Source organism: Cupressus sempervirens, chromosome 6, assembly GCF_028749045.1.
Source record: "Cupressus sempervirens isolate cs-2001-9-10 chromosome 6, ASM2874904v1, whole genome shotgun sequence".
Classification (NCBI taxonomy): Eukaryota; Viridiplantae; Streptophyta; class Pinopsida; order Cupressales; family Cupressaceae; genus Cupressus; species Cupressus sempervirens.
The window spans coordinates 299,049,639-299,072,210 of NC_143123.1; the positions used below are offsets into that span (position 1 = coordinate 299,049,639).

The following is a 22,572-nucleotide window of genomic DNA, read 5'->3' on the forward strand; positions in this document are numbered from 1 at the left end:
TTATCCCTTGAATTGTACCAAGTCTCACATCTTTTGAAAGTTGTTTTTGAAGGTTTCCATCAAGCTTTTCTTCATCTTTCTTGCTATGATACGTTTTTCTTCCCTGACTGCAAATTCTCGGTTTTTTGGCAACCTTTGAGTCTTTATTTGATTTTTCTTGATTTTTGCATTTTCAATTCCTCCCACTTTGAGCTATCTTAGTTTTGGGACACTAGGAAATTGTAAGCCAAACTAATAAAATGCAAAGTCAATTTCATATTGAAAAAGGGAAACAAAAGAGGAAGAAGGTGAAAGATGGAAAGAGGACGCTGAAGAGTCATTGCTTTGGGAATTGAAAAATAACACTTGCTTCATTTTGGGCATGCTTGGATATTGGTTTGGATTTTAGTTTTCTCTTGGAGAAACTTGGAAAGCTTTTAACTTTCATTTAGAACTTGAGGACGAATATCTTCACTCTTTTTGGTGAATTAGATGCAAACCTAGCTCATCATTTGTGGTGAATTCACAATGGAGTCCGCATAATGAGTTAGAGGTTCATTTCTAGTTTTCTTTTCCAATCTGACTCTAGTGTATTTTATATGATTATATAATATTTAGTGTAACACTAGTATTGGGGTACGTCAGGATGCCGAGATGCTAGGATGTGTTTTTGGGACGGGGGAAAATGGGCCTAATTTTCAGGACAATGGGGGGATGGCCAGGAGATGGTGGCAAGAGGAGGACGGTGTATTGTATAGTATACATATAGAACATGAAATGGTAGTGATGAAATGATGTTTTAGTAGAACATACCAAATTAAAATACTTGAACATAACAAAATTGCAACATGAACTTGAACTATTGAACATTCAACATAGTAACATATTACATACCTAATAGTAACATTCAAAAATCAAAATCAACTACTAACATTCAACTACTTGGTGTGGGGATGTCTCAGGGACGAGTACTTCCAGGTTTAGGAGGAGGGTGCAAATCCATGTGTTACACATGATAATATTATGTTATTGCATTGCTAGTTATTATAATGCAATAACAATTTTGAGACTGTTTATAACAGAAAGTCTATTGCATTCAAATATGTGATAATTCTTTTTTCTTAATCTGAGAAATTTGGAAAGATATCCGGCTGGGCATAGTACAATGGTATCATAGCAGTTTTTCTTGCCAGCCTATGAGAGTAATTGCAGTTCTGAAATATTTTAATGTGCTCTGAGAAAATGATACTTGAATCTTGCTAGACAAATTTGCTGCAAGTTCCAGATTGGACGAAGATAACAGAGCTTTTATAATATGCATTGGAATAACATTTTCTAAGGTTATATACATTGATGCACGAAGTTTTAAAAGTTGCTTCAAAAGAATATATTTCAAGTTTGAATGGTTTATAGTTTAAACATTGTATGGGCTCCATTTATTTATATTTTGGTGAGTAGAGTCGGTGTTCATGTTAATGCACAAGAGGAGCCGCAAGTATTGAGTTTCAAATTATCAATGCTTGTCTAAAATCTTACATGTCACCGAACTTGGACACCTGACCATGTTTGTCGTGATGGGATGACCAAAGAACTACAGACCAGCATTGGAGATGATACGAATCTCACCATTTTGCCCTCACAAAGTAGCATAATTAGTGGTGATGACATGAATTCAACTATTGCCAAAGGTATGAGACATTCAAAGCTCTACATTGGCAACTTAGAGATTGAAATTGACAAAGGTTCCATCGAGGACAATCCTACTCAATGTGAGAACATGTTGGATGTTTTTCTAACCAAACTTCATGTCACGAGGAATTGTTTAATGACATAGAAACACCCTTTCCTTTGCACACAAATTAATCAAACAAGGAGTGAGACATATGATGAGTCATAAGTTTCTTATATTAGCAACTCACTTACACATGATTGTGATTTATAGGACCAAACAGAGATGGTATTTAAGGATGATAGTGTTTTGGACAACCAATCAGAAAAGACAATTCAAAATGACAATGATGAGAAGCATGTTTTGAAGAAGCAGCTGAAAGTTACTGAAAGTTATCAATTATTTCAATTCTTTTTAATTGAGATTAGAGAGTATCATCCTGATAATGTGAAAGCTCCCATGCACACCACAGTATGCTTAATCCTTGATGAAGATGATGAAATACCCAAACAATTACAATCTGAATTGTTTGTCATTTTGAGGAAGAATAATATTCTATCACCAATTGTACACGATTTCTCTAGAAAATTGATTGAGAATAAAATTGAAAAGTTCATGGAGTTTATGACTGAAGATGAACTAATTTCAGCAAGCCTACAAGTTGCAGGATCTCCAAAAATGAGCAAGAATCAAATGAGGAGAGAACAGATCTGTTTCACATGTCACCAAACTTGGACACCTGATCATGTTTGTGGTGATGGGATGACCAAAGAAATACAGACCAACATTTAAGATGATACGAATTAACCATTTTGACCCACATAGTAACATAATTAGTGGTGATGACATGAATTCAACTATTGCTAAAGGTATGGGACATTCCAAACTCTACATTGGTGACTTAGAGATTGAAATTGACAAAGGTTCCATTTAGGACAATCGTACTCAATGTGAGAGCATGTTGGATGTTTCTAAAGAGGTTTACCAAACTTCATGTCATGAGGAATTGTTTAATGACATAGCTACACTCTTGCCTTTGAACACAAATTAATGAAACAAGGAGTTTGAGACATATGATGAGTCATGTATTTCTTATATCAGCAACTCACTTACGCATGATTGTGATTTAGAGACCAAACAAAGATGGTATTTAAGGATGATGGTGTTTTCGATGACCAATTGGAAAAGATAATTCATAATGACAATGATAAGAAGCATGTCTTGAAGAAGCAGTGGAAAGTTATTGAAGATATGTTCGTTGCAGCCTTAGTGTGTTATGATGACACTCACAAGACCATTGAGAATCTTTAAGGAAAGCACAAATGGGAATGGAAAGAGATTCTTATGTTGCTGATTTACAAAGGGTCAAATAGCCTTGAAATCTTCAAAATCATATTATTTTACGCTTGCTTTCAAACAAGAATTACATCTTAAAGGTTGCTGAGATTTATGCTTGTCGATTAAGGAAAAAAGAGGATGAGGTTAATAAGCTCAATAGGGAGCTTAAGGATGCTCGGGAGGCCTTGGATAATACACAAGTTGCTCTTCATGAAGCAAAAACTCTGATTGTTGTCACTAATGAATCTATGGAAAAGGAGGATTAAGAGAGGCATGAGTTTTTCCATAAAGTAATTAAGGAAGTTGATAGCATTCGACAAACTTATGATTTGGACAATTAGCCCAAGAAATTTTTGGAACCATTGAAACGTCAATTTAAGATGGAAAATATTCAGTTGGTTGGCAATTGTCTATTTAAGATGGATGCTGATTTTACTTTTGATAATCCACTTTTTGAAATGGGCGAGGAAGATCCTAGTGATTCATTTGAAAATGAGTAAGTTTGATTGTAGAATTTGGGACCTAGTCACAGTGATTGGTGACGAGTCTTGGTCACAAGACAGGAGTGATGGGGTAATTTCCAAAGTTAGTACTATTGCACATTCTTCAATGAGCTTACATACAGTTTTACACTCTAGTTTATACTTGAGCTAGATGGATCTTATTCTTCAACAACTGGATAGATCTTGGTTAAGGGTTGATGAGAGTTATAGCTTGAATGGGTTCTTAGCGCCTTCCTTACTCATGACACCCATATATTGAGAGCCATTTCATGATGATGATGGTAGTATTAGCCTCCTTGAATCCTTGGTGTTGATTTTAGCTATTGAGCAGTTTGATTCCTTCATCAATAGTTCAGGATGGGTAGTTATGATGGATGGTATGCATTCCCATGGGAGATCATTAACAAACATTCACAAATGGAGGTTGACCAGTATTAATAGCTCCTCAAGACATTTATATCTGCTCATATCTGATAGTCATGATTGTATAATAGTGCGGGATCCTGGGTATTAGTATGATTGATGCTTTACATCAACGCTGTATTGATGAGTGGCTTCACAATTCTGGATACATTACTTATATTAGAGTAGCACAACAGATTGATGGAGCATTTTTCCCAAGGTTGATATGGGATTCAGGTATTTTGGTTATAGCATGCAAATGCTGATTGCTTGAGGGCAAGCAATCTCTAGGAAAGGAAGACTATAATGTCCCCTTTTCTAGGCCTTTATTTTGGATGCATTGATAGCCTTTTTCTGCCATGGTTCCACGGGCTAACCTGGGCTTTACAAATGATCTGTGTGAGCCTTGGCTTAGGGACTTTCAATTGTAAAGCAATCAAAGTAGTTCACAAGGTTTCTCCAATACTAACTACTTTTAGTAAGTCGTTAGGGTTTGGTCTTTTGACCACTTTTAATATTGGGCTTGGAGCGTGTCGCTGGGTGCTTTCCAATAAGCTATTACTCGTGGTCTTCTGAGTTCGTTTGAGCATTTATTTCAACACTAGGAGATTTAATAAACTAATATAATGACACTTTATTGTTAAATTTGACGTATTGACTTAAAGTGGATTAGTAAAAGACAAAAGTATAGAGTCAAGTAGAGGAAAAGTGAAGAGACACAGAGATGGCTATAAAGGACCTTTAGAGGCTCATTCTCTTCATGCTTGGTTATTGGATTTCAGATGAATTTTCTCTTGAAGAAACTTGGAAGCAAACTGCTTTCATTTCCAGAACCAGCTTTGACGACGGAAACCCTTTAGCCAAACAACAGTGGATGAGAATCCATTATTTGTGAGAGACATTATTTGAGGTGTCTCACTTGTGGTTATTATCTTTATCGTCCAATCTGACTATCTTTCCTGTATTTACGATTGGAAAACATTATGTTATTGTATTGCTGGTTTTTATAATACCATAGTTCCAAGAATCACGGCGATTCATGCGATTCACGCGATTTGGCGATTCGATTCAAGCCAAACAATTTTTTGTGAATCGGTGAATCGAATCAGCGATAAAAGGTTTATGAAATAAGTTACTCACTAAATTTCAAGGGTTTTTTTAATTTTCCGATTCATGGCCGATTCGATTCCGATTCATGGCCGATTCACGATTTGATTCGGCCTTACCGATTCCGATCCGATTCCGATTCTTGTTACTTTGTATAATACAGAAGCAAATCTGAAATTGTTTTGAATTAAGTATTTTAATAAACATTTACTGGTTCATTGCTGGTTTATCCTGCTGGTTTTATTTGCAAAAGATATATGTTATTTTCTTAAAATTATTTGTGAGTAAATTTGGGAAAACAACCATTTGGGATATTACATATCTCCTTATATTTGCCAGGCAACATGATAATTTGGGATCTTGACATTGGCATGTTTAGTGCATTACTTCAATCTGATTTTGATAAGTTGCTTCACAATTATGGGCATATTGTTTATATCAGAGCAGTGCATCAGGTTGTCAGAGCAACATTCTTGAGGTTGATATGGGATCCATGCATTTATGTTTCAGAATGCAAGTGTAGATTGCTTGAGGGCAAGCAATCTCTAGGAAGGGAGGGCTATAATGCCCCCTTTTTCGGGACATTAAAAGTCAATTAAATAACTAAATCTCAAGTTGTCAATTTGTATCAAATTTAAAGATGAATTAATTTTATTGTTTAATAAAGTATTAAAATGACGTTAATGGAGCTTAGTGAAAATAATTTAAGTCATTTTAATTTAGGACAATGAAGAAAGGGAAATGAAGAGTCAGAGAAAGGGAAAATGAATAGGTACTGCAATAGGCTTGAAAAGAAGGGGAGGCTAATTCTGATTGAGCTTGGCGTATGCTTGATTATTATTTTCTCTTGGAGAATTTTGGGAAGCTTTGGCTTTAAGATCTGAAACTTGAGGACATAAACCTTAAGGATTTCTTGGTGGATTGGATAAAAACTCAGCTCACCTCTTTGTGGATTTGCGACAGAGTTCACAGCTGGGCAGATTTGTAATAGAGGTATTTCATTTCTCTATGGAACATAAGATTGTAGTGATCTATCTTATTTTATTTAGATCTCTATTTCAGTTGGATATTACATGATTTCTCAGTGTTATCTGCTAGACAAAATGAAACCAGTTGCATGCAAAATGTTTTTTTCAATATTTACAATAGATTTGAAAAAATCTGGAGTAAATATCCTTGAGGGATGCTGCAACATCCACATCCGGGGCACAGGGGAAAGGTACAAATCTGGTACGTTAGCATTGAATAATATAGGTTCTCTGGTTGAGCTAAATATGAAAAATAATCATAGCAAACCCTTTTTGTTAATTTAGAGAACCCTAATCAATACCGTTCCAACCAAGCGATGAAAGTTCAGTATCCTTAGTGCCTAGACACATGCATTCTGCAATCTCCTCTTAACCACTACAATCTTCATGGAAGTAGTGGAACCAGGGAAATCTTTAAAAAAGTGGAGATCTGGAGTACAAAGTTTCATGCACCCAGCATGAAACATATTGAAGCTTGATCAAGACCTACAAAGTGGAACTCCTAGTTAAATGCTAGTTGAAGATCAAAGAATGCTATTAACTATAATAAGGAAGCATATAAATGACTCTAAACCTAAGAGTTGCTTGAATCACCTTGTAAAGCTTTATTGTGGTGCATTCCATATTCTTCTAGTACTTATTTTTTCTAATTATATGTTAATTGATTGTGTTTTTCTATTGGTGGTTTGGCACATGTAAAATGTGTAGTAGCTCAATGACCATAAATTCATGAGTTTGTTTAACTCAAATGCGTAAGTTTCAAGATTTTTTCTTTTGCAGATCTAAATTTATTAGACAACCTGGTGTGCTATTTGGGTCTCTTCCAATAAGTACCTTAATTTCATATATTCAATTTAAAATCTAGCAGTAATACTGTAATAGAGTGAATCATAACAAACAAAACAAAACCATGACCCAGCACTAGAAGAAATAAACCTTCAACTTGTGCTAGCAATAGAATTCATTTGCCAAGCTGTCTTATAACACAGCTAAAGCCAAAAATGAAGAAAAACTCCAAACATTATATATCTCCAAAGACCAAGAAACCAAAACAGTAGACCATCAAATGTATGCTTAAAAATTAAATCCTACACACCCCCTATTTTCCCCGTGTTTGCAAGCATGCTGAAATGTCCTATGCTGGATTTGATAAGAAATAATACACTTGAACTAACAGGGATTTCGTCAAACAGTTGTCCAGTAATCCAAACTCTTAAGCAAAATCACTACTGTCATGCCACTGTGCTGACTTCTCACATAATGATATGAAATAGCTATTTTAAACTCATTAAATCATGCCATTATAAGTTTCAAATTGGTATTTCGAAAACACAGTGTTGTAATAAAAAATTATAACCAGACTAATAACCCAACAGCAGATATACAAAATGCCTGACGGCAGACTTCCAACTTCAAACTAAAATGAACATACTCAAAATTAAGTTGCAGACTGACAAGTGGCCATACAACCTCGTTATTAACGTGAATACCCCATATAGTATCCGACTGTGCTCTGTATGTTCTCCAATGTCCACTCCAGATTGCTGGTCTTATTTACCAACTTCACCTATATCTGCTAAACCCGACTGTGATCATATTCACTACCTATCTCCAGATTCGCCTCTTCCTGTGTATGATGTTGTGTGACCGTGCGGAATTTGAGAGAGAGGGATTCCTCAACACTGAACTGCTGCATCCAAATCAATGCCAGGGATCTTTACGTTCTTACAGACTCTTCCACCTCTGTGAGTTATAACTGATAATAATGCTGACCTGCAGATGCTTAACGCTTATAGATCCTTCAAACTCTTGCCATTAAACCTGACCTGCTGTTGCAGAATGGAGGTAATCACGTGCTAGATTTACCCAGGAGGAAAATTGAGTGCCATCTGGTTACTCCCAACTGCTACGCATTCCCTACTGTAGTTTATTACTGAACAATGCCATCAGCACTTAACTGAGATTTGGAGAATGATACTTACGTGTATAACTTCTTGCCGTGGGGGAAATGATCTTATTCCTTGCCGTCCAAACTTCCACTGTTAAACAGTAGCCTGTGTGTTAAACTGACCATTCTGCCATGGAGCTGTAATCTCCTAAGATCAACGTATCAATCCAGTCCTTAGTTCTGAAAGTGAATATGTGAGTACCGGGTTTGCGCCTAGACTCACTATTTTCCTTAAGGGGTTTTGTCCTTAGGAAATATCCAGTCACATTTAAGCAACCGCTTAAGATTTGAATAATAACAAATATTCGTGGTGCCAATCCCAATGTAAAAGCTTTCTTATATAACCTTGAAGTGTGGGGAGATACAAACATCCTAGAAATGTGGGATAAAAGACTATTTTGTCTTTTAGTCACTTAAGTCATTTTGTCCTAAAGTGATTTCAAATAATAAAGTACTTAATATTTCAACTCAATAAAATAAAGTGACTTAAACCTTAGGATTTTCCATTTAAAATCTCCTCAACTGAAACCAAAACTCCGGTGACTGGCTGGCATCCTAAATCACATGCTGTTAGCCTATCCATATGGGAAGATAGATGAACCAGGTGCCATTAAGGCTAGCGCAGAGAAGGGGACATTACACGTGCCCTCAGTTGGCTTGCACACCTCTACAATGCCAATTAGTACCCTTAAGCCTCCTTATGCTTCCTAGTAGTTGCTTCATATAGGTGCCTTGCAGTTAGTTTTTGGTTTTCAAGTTATTTATTTGAACACGAGTTAAATCACTTGAATCTTACCTGTCATATGCAAAATGTGCTTGAATTTATGGAACACATCTGTTTGAGAATGAGATATGAACTGTTATTTTGCTAATATTTGCATGATGAATGCATCATTCTTTTCATATTCGATATACTAATCGCAGTTATCTGCAGATATTTTCTTTTGACTACAACAGGAGAAAAAGTTGAAGAACAGACAGGAGTTATCAGAACCAACTGTATCGATTGTCTGGATCGCACTAATGTTACTCAGGTTATGTATACTTGTATCATTGAGACCATATTTATAAAATTGAAAGGAATTTAGTATATTAAGTTGATATGGTAAATCTAATGAATCAATTGGATTACAAAAATGCGAGTATACTGTTTTACACAATATTCCTCAAGAAACATATGCTGTAGATAATGAATCCTTTTTATATTACAGAATTAATCTTACATTTTGCACAAGTACTGTGGGAAATATCAATGATGTGTTGTTGAATATTATTTCCAAATTCAATCATTTTTTCTGCTTGTGTGCTTCTTATATTCTTTCAAATTTATGAATTCAATCTGGCTGTATAATTTCCTAATTTCAAACTGTAAAGTGCTTTATATCTATGTACCATTGTGGAAGGACGATTATAGGATTATGGAGGTGTAATAAATTTCAACAGGTTATCCAATACTTGTCCTAAAATATTCAATGTCCTGGAGCATTTTTTTCAAACGGTTGTCACACAAGGTATTATCTGTAATTCCTGATCTTTCTTGTGCCAAATCCCGTTATAAAACATGAATACTTTGCAAAATACCCCATCGGACACTTGGCATGCTTAATTAACAACATTACTTCATCATGCTGTCATAAGAAACATACTGGCAGCATATATAAAGTCTGAAATTGTTTAACAGGAGACATGGACATCAAACAAACAGTTTGCATTCATTATATGGTGATGATATTCAAGGCATGACACAAAACATATTGACAAACACTTGTCCAACAAAATGTTTAAACTCAGAGCTCTGATTTTACTATGAAATACCATGACTAAAGAATGACACTTAAGATTACCAAAATACAAAATCTGATTACATGGCCAAGTAGATTCAATGCATGAGACACCTAATAGTCAATAACTGACAATCAGACACACAAAAACCTGATAGAAGTTGTAGTCCACACAATGAAATGATGCACCTGTAGATGCATGTTTGAAATCAGTCCGTGCTTAGTTGGATACCTTAATTTCAGTCCCAATATTCACAGATCAGACCTGTATTGAAGTTAATTATATGGATGCCAAAATAGACATTTGGAGGCCGCTGAAGGCTAAGAACCAGTTGTAGATGCTATGACATATGGCAGTATAGGATCTGATGCCACATGGAATGAAATTGTCCAGGTCTGCAATACTACAATGCAGTCTCGAATACATGAAGAAAGACTGCCTAAAGCCGCATGTCTTGCATATCAGACTTGGTTTGAAGGGAGAGAAACCTTTATGAATGGCTTCTATGAACAGTTCATTACATCATAAACTCAGTATTTCAGCCCAGATGTGAACTCTGCATTGGATCCACCAATCTTGGAATATTGGATTCAATCCAGCCGTCACTAATTCCAAGGGTTGTTGTCCTTAGAATATCCAGTCATGAAATTCCAGCAACAGAGGAGAAATAGTTTCAATTAGTGTCCCTAACTCGCCATGGGTCACTCGGGTAGTCCGCATCAGCAGGCCAAGTATGCCTGGGCAAGTTCTGGTGACTCGGCTGCTTGACTCAATATGTCATGGGCCATTATCCGGATGAATCGCTGAGTCAGCTGGTCATGCCATGACTTGCAAGGTCCGACAACCATTACCTGACCATGACATGGATAAAGTGTTTTGAAAAATAAATAAATACAAAGAATTTTTTCCCTTCCTTTTTTAGCATATCTTTTATATTTTTCACTAAAAGGTGATCTATTTGCTTGATATGAGAAGAAGAGAGGAAAAGTGAGATAGAGGAAGAAAAAACAAGAGCCCGTAGGTTTGCAACCAGCAGCTATGTTACCCTTGTGATCTCTTGAACACTAAGGACACCTTAGTGGCATTTCTTGAAGCAGAAAATCAGATTGTTGAGCTTAATCAGAAATTAAATTTGGCACACTTTGCTTTAGCTCAACATTCAGATTTGAGAGTTGAGGAGGTTGTCAGTAATGATAGCACAAGAGTTGATCGGGACGAGCATGATTCAACTACATTAAGTGGGCATATTATACTTAGTGATGAGCCATTGACAAAAATGATGGAGTGATTTATCATAATTATATAGTAAGGAGTGTTCATCATTTTTCTTTTGATACTCACATAGAGGACTTGGTGAGACACAAGTGTGTATTAGCTCAGAGATTGTATCTTCCGTTATGGGATGGAGGTCTACCATCTTTAGAAAATGGGATCAAAGGCTGCAGGTATCCAACTTAAGTGATTATGAAAGATTTGTTATAGAGGCACCAGTCAATTTGCCATTATAGTGATATGTATCCGAGTGTTGGCTAATTCTATATCACAAAGATCTCATGCAAATTCAGGGTGATTATGGTGTCAGTTGCTACAAGCTACTTGAAGAGTCAAACACATCTGTGGGGTCTTCCAAAGGTTGAATGTAGTTGTGAGGTCCCAGATTCCTTCAGTGGTTTGCATCTCCTTATGGCCGATGTATGTGAGAGTAGTTTGTTTTGGGACCCGAGTATTGATAAAAATAGTAGTATAGCTTGGGTGGGTTCCATTGATAGGCTTCACCACTTTTGGCATGGTAAAGCTTAGGTTGGAATTGAGCAACAAGAGTCAGATGATCTTCTTGGACCTGTTTTGATTTTGATAGATTCCTCTTGTGCACATGATTTGGATAGTTGGTATAGTATATATACTTGAGTAGTCGAGGGAGGCGTGACAGGTTGTCTTTCTGTGTTGCTCTCTACTGAGATGTTCACTCTTGCCACATGTACTATTGGATTATCCCACCATTTCCAGCATGGTGATTGTGTCAGTTGAGTAGGTATTATCATCTTTATTGGTGTTTACAGGAGTTAGTGATATCAGGGATATCACAAAGGTATTCACTTCGGATTCAAGTGGAGCATTCACATCGGTGGTTATGGCTTAGGTAGTGACGAGGAGTGATTTGTTGCATTCCTTTCTTGATGGAGATTGGAATACTGTTGAGCTCTTGCCACCTCTTGATATTATGTGTATGTAGTTACAATTGGAGTAAGGTACCAGTTTCCTCTTATGATAGCAACACATACCATGTTGCCATGTATGAGTATTCACTTGAGACGTTTTGGGATCTTGGCATTCTCTTGATTGGTGTTCACGATTCTAGGGTTAGAGATGTTTACACCTATGGAGCAAAACAATGGGACATGCCATCAACTTTGAGGCAAATATGGGATCTAGGCATTTGGTTCTAGCACACAGATGCAAATTGCTTGGGGGAAAACAATCTTTGGGAAGGGACGACTATCATGTCCTCTTTTATTGGTTAGTGAATTTTGTTGTGTTGTTAGTTGTTAGTGTCCTAAATTGCTATGTTATGCTTGCCTTTATACTAAGCTAAGTGTTTTTTAGTTGCTGAGCATACATATTATAGAATGAAATGGATGTAGAAAGTAAAGTACAAAAATCACTAAACAAGAAAATTGATCACTTTTATTCGAGATACAAGTACCAGAACAATACATTTTATTGAAATATTCAAAATTGTTTTGATAAGGTACAAAGTATTCAAATTTTACACAGTACTTAAATACAATGCATTCAGATACCACACAAGCATTCTCAGCTCCTAACATAATATCTGAATAAACATACTGTATAAACATAAAAGTACTGATAAGATAAAGGGAAAGGCCTCCATTGTTTGAATGGAAGAATCATTGTTCTGGATGTTTAAGGATTGAGCCCGCATCTCCATCTGGGAATAGCCCTGCAAAAAATGAAAGAAGAGGAGGGTTAGTTCATATGAACTGAGCAATGGAAATCTTTCCAGTTATCTCTACACTACTGTTCCTACAACATGGTTATCCAGATAACTATATTAAAAGATAAGAAGGCAAGAGAGATATCTGAAAGCGAAATAGGTTTATTATGCTAATGAGTTTGCTTAATGTGCAGATACAGGTATGAAGGTTGAGGTTGTTGAAGGGTCTTGCATAACTTACACGCATGAAGCCTTTCGACTGAATCATGTAGAGGCCAAGAATAAAGGACTGAGGAGGCTATTGAAGGGACACACATAAATTACAAATGCGAAACCTTTTGGTCAAATCATGTAGGGGCGAAGACTAATGACATGGGGAGATTGTTGAGGGGGCATACGTAAAGTACAAGTATGGGACCTTCTAGTTGAACCATAACGAAGGTTTGAAGACACAAGGAGATTGTCAAAGGGACACATGTATGTTATAGGTATGAAACCTTTCAGTCAAATTGTGGAGGGTGCATGAAATTCTTAGTCTACAAGATGAAGGAATTGGATCTTTATAAGTGTACAGGCAGAACATGGCACGAGATGTAAAGAACAACAATTCTCAATTATCAAGATCAGACAAAATATGTAATGATAAATTTGCAAGACTTGGTTGCTGCTATTGAACAGTTTAAAGACTAAATGAAGGAAGTCATAATAGTAATTACAGCTACAAGGAAGTATGTAAGCTTCTATGAATATGATGCTTTGCTGTCACGAAAGAGAAACATTCAATATTGTATGTAATTTCAGAATAACAAATTAGTAAGTACAGTCAAAAGGGCTACTCAAGTGGCAACTGAAAGTAGAGAACAACAGATAGAAAATGAAGAGCCATGCTGTGAATTTCTTGACATTCTGGAATATTAGCAATATCTTTTTTGCTAGACAAGAATATTGTTAGAGAGATAACATTAATACGGGAACAACTTCTGAAAATATTGTGAATAAGAAAGAAGATGATTTGGCTGAAATACCTTCTAAAGAAAATAGTAAAGAGGATGATAACACTGATGGAAAGACAAAAATTACTATTTTTCCTGTGGAACGGTGTATGAGGATTTTGCATCATGATCAAGATACAGGAGACTTTTTTATTGTTGTGTTTCAAAAGATTTCTCCATTTTCTGTCAAGGATATGAAATCAAAAGAACCTTATCTCAGAAGAACACAAGATATTAAAGCTGTTCCAAGGGAAGCTGAAGTTGGTACAAATCCAAATAAAATTATCTCATTAGATCTTGGTAACATGGTTTGTGCTCATAACATCAAAAATGGACACCATTGGCCGAAGAGATGTTGAAGTGATAGAGTTAGATACATTGGGTAGCACAACTTGTCTTCATTCAGATATACTGAATTTTATTGAATAAATCTCAGTTAGGGCATCCAAGATAACAATATTTTAAGCTATCATATGCAGCCATCAAAATAAAGCAGTAGAGATATATTAAGCACCAGCAGTATGGCATGAAATTACTAAATCAATAGCAGATACAAGCAAATTATGAGTTACAACAGCAATAATCATAAAGTAAAGACTATATAGGAGGGAATTTTAGCAGTAAAAATAAAAGCTCATGGCTGTAGCCAAACAATGAGATCGGAGTTCACACCAGCAAGAACCCATCAAGAAAGTAGCCACGGTTTTAATGCAAAACGAACAATAATACAGTACCAAGAAACCCTCTAGAAACCTTAACATAAAATGGAGTTATATCTCAGCAAAGAGAGAGAAGTAACCCAACAAAAATAGAATCCAAACCCCATAAATCCATAACCAATAGCATCATATCTCACGGCGTCATGTTCCAACACAAACAACAACAAGAATAACCCATCATAACACATAAACCCGTGAAGGATAAGAAGCTCATGGCACTCAAATGAAGAGGAGCTCACGGCTAGTAGAGGGTGCGAAACACAACAAAAAATGGCGTCTAGACTCGGCCATGAAGAAGTTCACGCCAAGTATCAACAACCCAGTGAAATCTACAAGGAGAAACACGCCCAAAATCGGCACAGTAATGACATCTAGCAAAGAGAACATTATAACAAATCACAACTAGCAAATACCAGTAACTCACGGCATCAATAGAACCGGCCATAAAAGAAGCTCAACAGTAATCCATGTTCAATAAAACCCACGAAATTCCGCAAGAGGAAAACCGTCATGGCGCCCATCCAACAAAAGCCTAACTAGCACAGAAATGACGTCCATTTAGCAAAAGCAAGGACAACAGAAACATGGCGTCCAACATCCATGACAAAGCAAGGAATCGCAGAAGAAAATACTCATGGCGGCTGTGGTTCCAAAACCCTCTTCTCCTTCCTTGCATGAATCACCAAATGGATAAAACTAAACAAAGTTTTTGCCTTTTTTGCCTTTGATAGCCCTTAGTCACATTTAATAAAATTTCGGGTCCACAATGAAGGCCTTTGTAATTAAACAACAATAAAACTTTTTATAAGTCTTTATACATATTAAATGAATATTTCTATTTTTATCATTTGATATATAAAGATTTGTTAAATGTTTTATTATATTCCCTTTCTCCCATATTCATTAATATTAATGTGTTTAAATTAATTAATAAATAATGTTAATTATTAAACACATTAATATTAATAAATATAATAAAAAAGAAGAATATTATTGTGAAATTAATATATCAAATGGCTATAATTATAAAGCCTTTGTTATAATTAATTAATAATTAAGTAAAGGGAGTTAAGGTGAGTTAACAATTTTTAATGCCTAAATGCAAGGGGAGAGGTTAAGTGTCTATTTTCAAACTCACAAGTTGAACTTTAGACTGTGGAGTCAAACATGGATCTATTTTTGGAGGCTAAGGGCAGTTTGAGTTTCTCATGCAGTAATGGAGAACTTTAGTGCTATTTTGGGTGATTTATGGAGCAGTTAAGGCCAGTTTTGCATGCAGTTTGTTATGGGAGCCTGTTTTATGCATACTTATATATTTTTTAGGAGTTTTACATGCTATTTTTTTTTGGGGTACTTGAGGGATCAGAGTTAGGGTTTTATGCATGATTTTGAGGAGCTAGAGGCAGTTTTCTAGTTATCTATCGGTTGGACGGGTGGTTGAGAGCAGTTTTCAGGGGCTTCTTCATAGTTTGTATCATTTTTTATTTATTTTTACTTATTTTTCTTAGGCATGATCTTGAAATCTGAATTAGGGTTTGAGCTCTATATATTGTACATTCACCTTATTGAGGAGGATCTTCTTTCGAATTCAGATTTTTGCGCATTGTAGATTTTGAGTTGATTGTAAGAGCAGTTTGTAGTAGAGGTTTTTTCAGCATTGGTTATATAAATTCAACGGTTTCTTCTCATTGATTCTTGTGCAATATTGTGAATTCTTTATTTTCATGTTATGTTCGCTTTCATTTAAGTTATATTCCTTATTGCAGATTTGACTCTTGATACGTGTGATTATAGGTCTTTGTTTGTGTCCATGGTTCTTTTTGTAGAAAATTGGTAAAGCTTAAGTTTTCATTACGAAGCAGAAGATTTTGGTCCTTGCATAGAATCACTTTTGTAATTGCGTGTTTGTCTGAGTATTGTGAATCAATTGTGTCTTGCATAATTTGTGTTGATTTGATAATAATTACATTTAAAATCATTGGTGTATCACCTCATTTAGGTTAGTATTCATTTTTTGTCATTCATTTCTCATCCCTTATCTTGCATATAATTTAGGTTTTAGGTGATCACTATTTAGGAACCGACCTAGCTTCCGGAGATTCATCTCTCGTTTTAGGACAACCCACCACCCAAGAGAGTTTCCATGTTTCAACAAGATGGCTAGATTCTGCATCTTGCTATAGGCACAATCCTGATTGACAACAGTTTTCTGGCACGCCCGGTGGGACTACGAATTGCTTTACAGATCTCTAAATATTAGGATCTTACTGCTGTTTTGGTGTGAACAACAATATTTCAGCCTTTTTGAAGGTATTTTATTAACACTTGGTGTTGTTTTGAAGATTTATCGCAAATACAGTTGCAGTTTTGGTAATTCTCTTAATGAGAAGAACTCCCAGAAGGTCAATAAGAGGAAGAAGAACACCACCAATTACAAGAGGAAGGTTTGCTTCACCATTTGGATCAGATTTTTCAGCATTTGAATATCCTATAATTGAAGATCAGCCAACAAATCTTGAAGAGTCTGAGATAGTTATTGAAGATATTGGTTTTCCCGAAGATTTAAGTGTTCGTGATCATTCTGAATTTGAAGTACCCATTTTTGAGGAATTACCAAAAGATCAATTTGTTTTTTCAGCATTTACAAGTGGTGCTACAGCTGTTGTTAAAAGCCTGAAAACATATCAACGAAAGGTAAATCAGCCTACCCAACGTTTATTGCCATTTATAGTACAGCAGCAAGTACCACCAGTTCATCAAATGGCTTGAAATTTGCCATTTGTAGCTTTTAATGCTGGCAGCCGTTTACAAATTACTGCTCATCATGATATTCCACCAGCAACATTGAAAAGTGTGCCATATTTTACTAGTGAAAATCATGTTTCAGCAGTGAAACATATCAAGGATATAGCTACCCTTTGCGGATTACATCAAGTTCAACATGAGGATGTGGCCTTAAAATTATTAGCAACCTTTTTTAGAGGAAAAGCGTTAATTTGGTTCAGAAGTTTAGCGGTAACTTCAATTGCTTCGTGGGACGCATTGGGAAGCTTGTTAATCAACAAGTCTGAAGATAGGCCTGATAATCTCTTGTTGGTGGAACAATTAATTACCATCAAAAGCCATCATAATGAGCATATTTCTGATTTTAATTTTTGTTTTTAGCGAACTTGGGACAAAATTCCATCATCTGTTAAGCCTTCTAATGATTATGCATTCTTATTTTATTTGAAGGCTTTTAACAATGATATTTCGGTTATGATATAATCTATGGGAGGACGTACTTTGCCTGATGCATTTGACATTGCTGTAAGAGTTGAAAATTGTACCAACTGTTATACCAAGCCGACAAGCTACCTCCTAGGCCTCCAATGCCTTAATTTGCAAAAATATAGCAAATTGTACCAATTGTTATACCACCGTTAGCTGTAATTCCACCTATGCCAGCATTACCAGCATTTAAAGTGCAAGTTGCAGCAGAGCACACTGCTATAGCTCCTATTAGAGAGCTAAAAGAGCAGAATTTGGACTTAATCGAGAATAGTGACAGTATGATGCGAACTTTGCAGACTTATGAAAATGAAATAACGAATTTGAAAAGGCAACAAGGTCAATAAAATAGGCCTAATCAAGCTTCCTATCAGGAAAATAGACAATTCAATCAAGCTTTAGGATCAAATCAGGAAAGGCAAGCTCAAGGACCGCAAAGAAACTATGGTCAAAGAGCTAACCGGCCCTACAATTTTGCAACTCCTTGCAATTCTAAAGAATAATTAGTTGTTCCTCAAAACAACTATGCACATGATGAGGAGTGATGCAATACTTGTAACATTGGTCATTTTTGGCTTGATTGTGCACATGCGCTTGAGGCAAGAAGACGAGATGTTCTTAAAGGACAACAAATAACTACTCAAGGAGAAGTTCATCATGATCAAGTACAACAACAAGGTAACCTAGATGCTACTTTAATGAATTTTAGTGAAGATGAGGCTGTCATAGCAGCAAATTTTGATCAAAACCAAGTTTGGAGACCTGTATCAACGAGAACAAGGTCAAAGACCCAAGCTGCAAATGTACAACAAGAAGTTGAGAAGGCAAAACAGCAGCAGGTTAACGTTGATAATACTCAGACAAGAACATCAAATGTGCAAAAAATGAAATATTTTCCAAAAGGACAGCAAGGACAACAAGTGCAAGCGCGAAAAACAAGTTTACAACCATCACAACAGCAAAAGGAGTCTGCTGTACCAAAAAACCAGTCTATGGTTAGTATGGAAAATTTCAATATTGTTGAGCATTTGAAGAAGACTCATGTTCCTGTTTCCATGTGGGATGTTTTAGCACTCCCAGGTCAAAAGGATATGCTACAGGAAGCATTACAGTCACTTACCTTATCTGATGACGCTTTAGCACAACAAACTCCTACAGTTCTAATGGCTGCAAATGCTAATACGTCACAACAGCCATCCAAGATAGTTAAGTCACCACCTTTTTACGTTACAGTCATAATAGGCAAGTACCTTGTTCATAATTGCATGATAGATTCAGGTGCTACTAACTCAGTTATGCCAAAGAAGATTGTTGACCAGCTAGGCCTTAAATATGAACCAATTGAAAAGGGGGTAGTTCAACTAGATGGGACAGCTATTGAGACAATTGGAGTTATAAGGAACATGGATTTGACCTTGCATTCTTGTCCTAGTTTTTCAGTCCCTATGAATATATACATCATTGACTTACCTCCCTATTTTTCCATATGTTTATTACGTGATTTCACTACCAAAATAGGAGGTTATGTATTTGCAGATTGGTCTCACATGTTTTGTTGTACTAGATATGATACCAAGATCACAATTCCATCTGAACCTATTGCTAAGGATTGCCTTGAACATAATATTGTTACTACTGGAAATGAGACAACTATTTTATTCGACCAAGAGGAAATTAATGCTGTTCATGAGTCCAAAACGCAAATAGACAATGTTTTTGATATATTATTAGATGAATGGGCTGCTGAAAATGCTGAAATTACAAAAGAACAAGTTGAATAACCAAGTTTGGGCAATTATGTCATTCATGAAATTACTGATTTTTTGCCAAATGTCATGAAAAGTGCAGAATTAAGTTCAGAACAGCAAGGTAATGAGGTGTGGAAATAATTTTTTGATGGTTCACGCAACAAAACAAGTGCGAGAGGAGGTTGTATGCTGATTTTACCAACAAATGAAAGGTATTATGCTTATTTCAGATTTACTTTCAGCTGTACCAATAACGTTGCTGAATATGAAGCACTTGTAAATGGATTAAAATGGGCCATAAAGCGAGGTATCAGTTGTCTCCAAGTTTCTGGTGATTCTGAATTGATTGTTAACCAAGTTAGAGGCATCCATGCTACTAAAAATGATTTGTTGAAAAGTTATAAGCATGTAGTGTGAGATTTGATTGAAAGTTTTGAAGCATTTAATTTGCAATCTGTACCTAGAAATTAGAAGAAACATGCTGATAGACTTGCTGCAATTGGTGCACAATATGATATGATCATGTAAAAGTTATTGTCAGACCTGTTGTACCAAATAATGTTGAAAGTTGGCAAGTTTTTGAATCTGATCAGTATATTGTTAATTTTTTAAGAGAAGAAGTTGAGTTTTCTTAGCCTAATCAGCAGAAACTACATGATCAAAATGAGGACCAGGTTATTCAATTAAGGACAAATAAGATGCCTAAGGGTTTAGTAACCTTAGAATCCATTTTTAATATTGATGATCAGTTTAAAAAGGATAAATCCAGCTTGTAGATCAAGGAAGAACACTATGAAGAAATTGAAGTTGCAAAGAATAAAACGCTGAAACTTGGAAAGGTATGTACTCCTGAAGAGCATCAAACTTATGAATTTATGCCATGAATTCCATGATATTATTGCTTGGAACTATTCAGATTTGAAGGGATTTGATCCTAACATTGCCCAACACACCATTGAATTGGAACTTGGTGCAAAACTAGTTAGACAAAAACAGAGGCCAATAAATTCCAAATTAGAACCTCTTATGGTCAAAGAGCTGAATAAGTTAATTGAGAGCAATATTATATTTCCTGTTAAGCATGCTTCTTGGGTTTCAAATTTGGTTCCAGTTAGGAAGAAAAATGGAGAAATCAGATTGCCTGTTGATTTCCCTGATTCAAACAAAGCTTCATTGAAAGATAGACATCCTTTGCCTTCAATGGAACAAATTTTACAAGTTGCTTCAGATTCAGAATGGTTTTCATTGTTGGATGGTTTCTCTGGTTAAAATCAGATTTTGGTCAAGGAAGAGGATAGATTCAAGACAACGTTTACTACCAAGTGGAGAACTATGGCTTATCAGAAGATGCCATTTGGTTTGTCAAATGCAGGTGCAACCTTCCAGAAAGCAATGGATAAGGCTTTCTTGAACTTAATGTACAAGTTTGTGCTTGTTTATTTTGATGACATTACTGTTTTTTCAAAGAATGTAGCAGATCATATTTAGTACTTAAGGGTAATATTCGAGAGATGCAAGGAATATGGTATATTTTTGAATCCAAAGAAAAGTGTTTTTTCTATTCATGAAGGTAAATTGTTAGGATTCATTGTATCTAAAGAAGGTATTACTATTGAACCTAAAAGAGTAAGTGCAATTCTCGCTTTACCACTTCTAGCTCATAAAAAGGGACTTCAAAGTTTTCTAGGTAGAATTAACTTTGTAAGGAGATTTATTTCGAATATTGCTGAATTATTAATACCATTAACAGCTATGTTAAGAAAATGTATGGTTTTCAGCTGGAAAAAAGAAGGTAAACGTAGTTTTGCGCTAATAAAAGAAGCATTAGCTGCTGCTCCTACATTGTTAAATCCAGATTTTTCAAAAGATTTCATATTATATGTATATGGAAACATTGATTCCATTGCTGCCATGTTAGTACAACAGAATGACCAAGGTTTTGAATAGCTATTAGCGTTTTTCAGTTAAGGACTTAAGGATTATGAACTGCATTATACTTTCATTGAGAAGCATGTTCTTGTTGTTATAAGAAGTTTGAAAAAGTTCAGACATGCTTTCAAATAATAAGATCAAACTAATGGTTGCTCACCCTTCTGTTAAAGATTTCCTGCTCAACAAAGATCTGAATACTAAAAGAGCAGGTTGAATCACAAAAGCCATGAAATATGACATTGAAATCAATGTAACCAAGCCGGTAAGAGCCAAAGGTTTATGTGAACAGCTTGCTGGGAATGGAAATAATGATTTAATTCATGATGAGGATGTTGTTTTGGCCTTATTAGATGATGAACAACCTACTAAATTACACTCAAAGTTGCATGGACAGGAACATGGATACCGATAGAAATACGACCTTATTCAAGACCCCCAATGGATATTGTTGGATACAAATTAAAAAAAACAGATATTGTAATGTCCCCATTTTTGTCAGTATCAGAGTTTAGGAATTAGCTTATTATTGTGATCCTTGTAGGCTAATTTTTGTGGATAGAGGGTCTTTTGAGGCAATAGCTTGGGTTGGGAGGGTCTTGTCTTCTCCACAATTCAATAAGCTACAAGTTATTCATTTGGTTTAGATTGGACTTCATTTGGGCTTAGATTTGTGTACTTACTATTTGTGGTAAGTTGGGTGTTGATTGAGATGGACTCTTTCTATTTTTGGAAAGTGTATTTGGTCACATGGAGAAATAATATGCGTGATTCTTATTTCAGACGACATATTTAAATGATGAGTATTTTGGGAGTTATTATATTTTTAGTGGCCAAATTATTATTAAATCATTAAAGTTATAATGTAACTTTATAATTTCACTTTGAGGGTTGAGTCATCATTGGAATGGGCCATTTATTATATGCCTAAGCCAAGTATTAAATATTTAAAGTGATGTTATTTTGGGAAGCTTTCACAATTTCTAATGTTGAGTTCTTTTTGAAACTTTTATCAACAAAGCATTATAAATATGAGTTCATTTCATTAGAAAAAACACACTTGAATATTTATTTGCTTTTGTTGTCTTTGTGGCTTTTTTGAGTCTGAAGTTTATGCCCTTGCTGAAGTATAAGGGTTTGATTTTGGTTGTGCATTTAATCCATAGCTAAAGTATTGTGGATTAAATTCTGAGACTTGTTCA

General features: G+C 35.5%; 1 protein-coding gene across 2 annotated transcripts in view; it reads left to right on the plus strand.

Moving 5' to 3' along the window:
- Nucleotides 1-22,572, plus strand: part of LOC149552390 (phosphoinositide phosphatase SAC7-like) — a 197,352-nt gene that overhangs the window by 73,267 nt on the left and 101,513 nt on the right. For both annotated transcript variants that reach the window (XM_089787934.1, XM_089787933.1), the window contains exon 15: nucleotides 8,909-9,008. In XM_089787934.1, coding sequence (XP_089644060.1) covers nucleotides 8,909-9,008 — 100 coding nt within the window. The remainder of the gene's footprint in view (nucleotides 1-8,908; nucleotides 9,009-22,572) is intronic.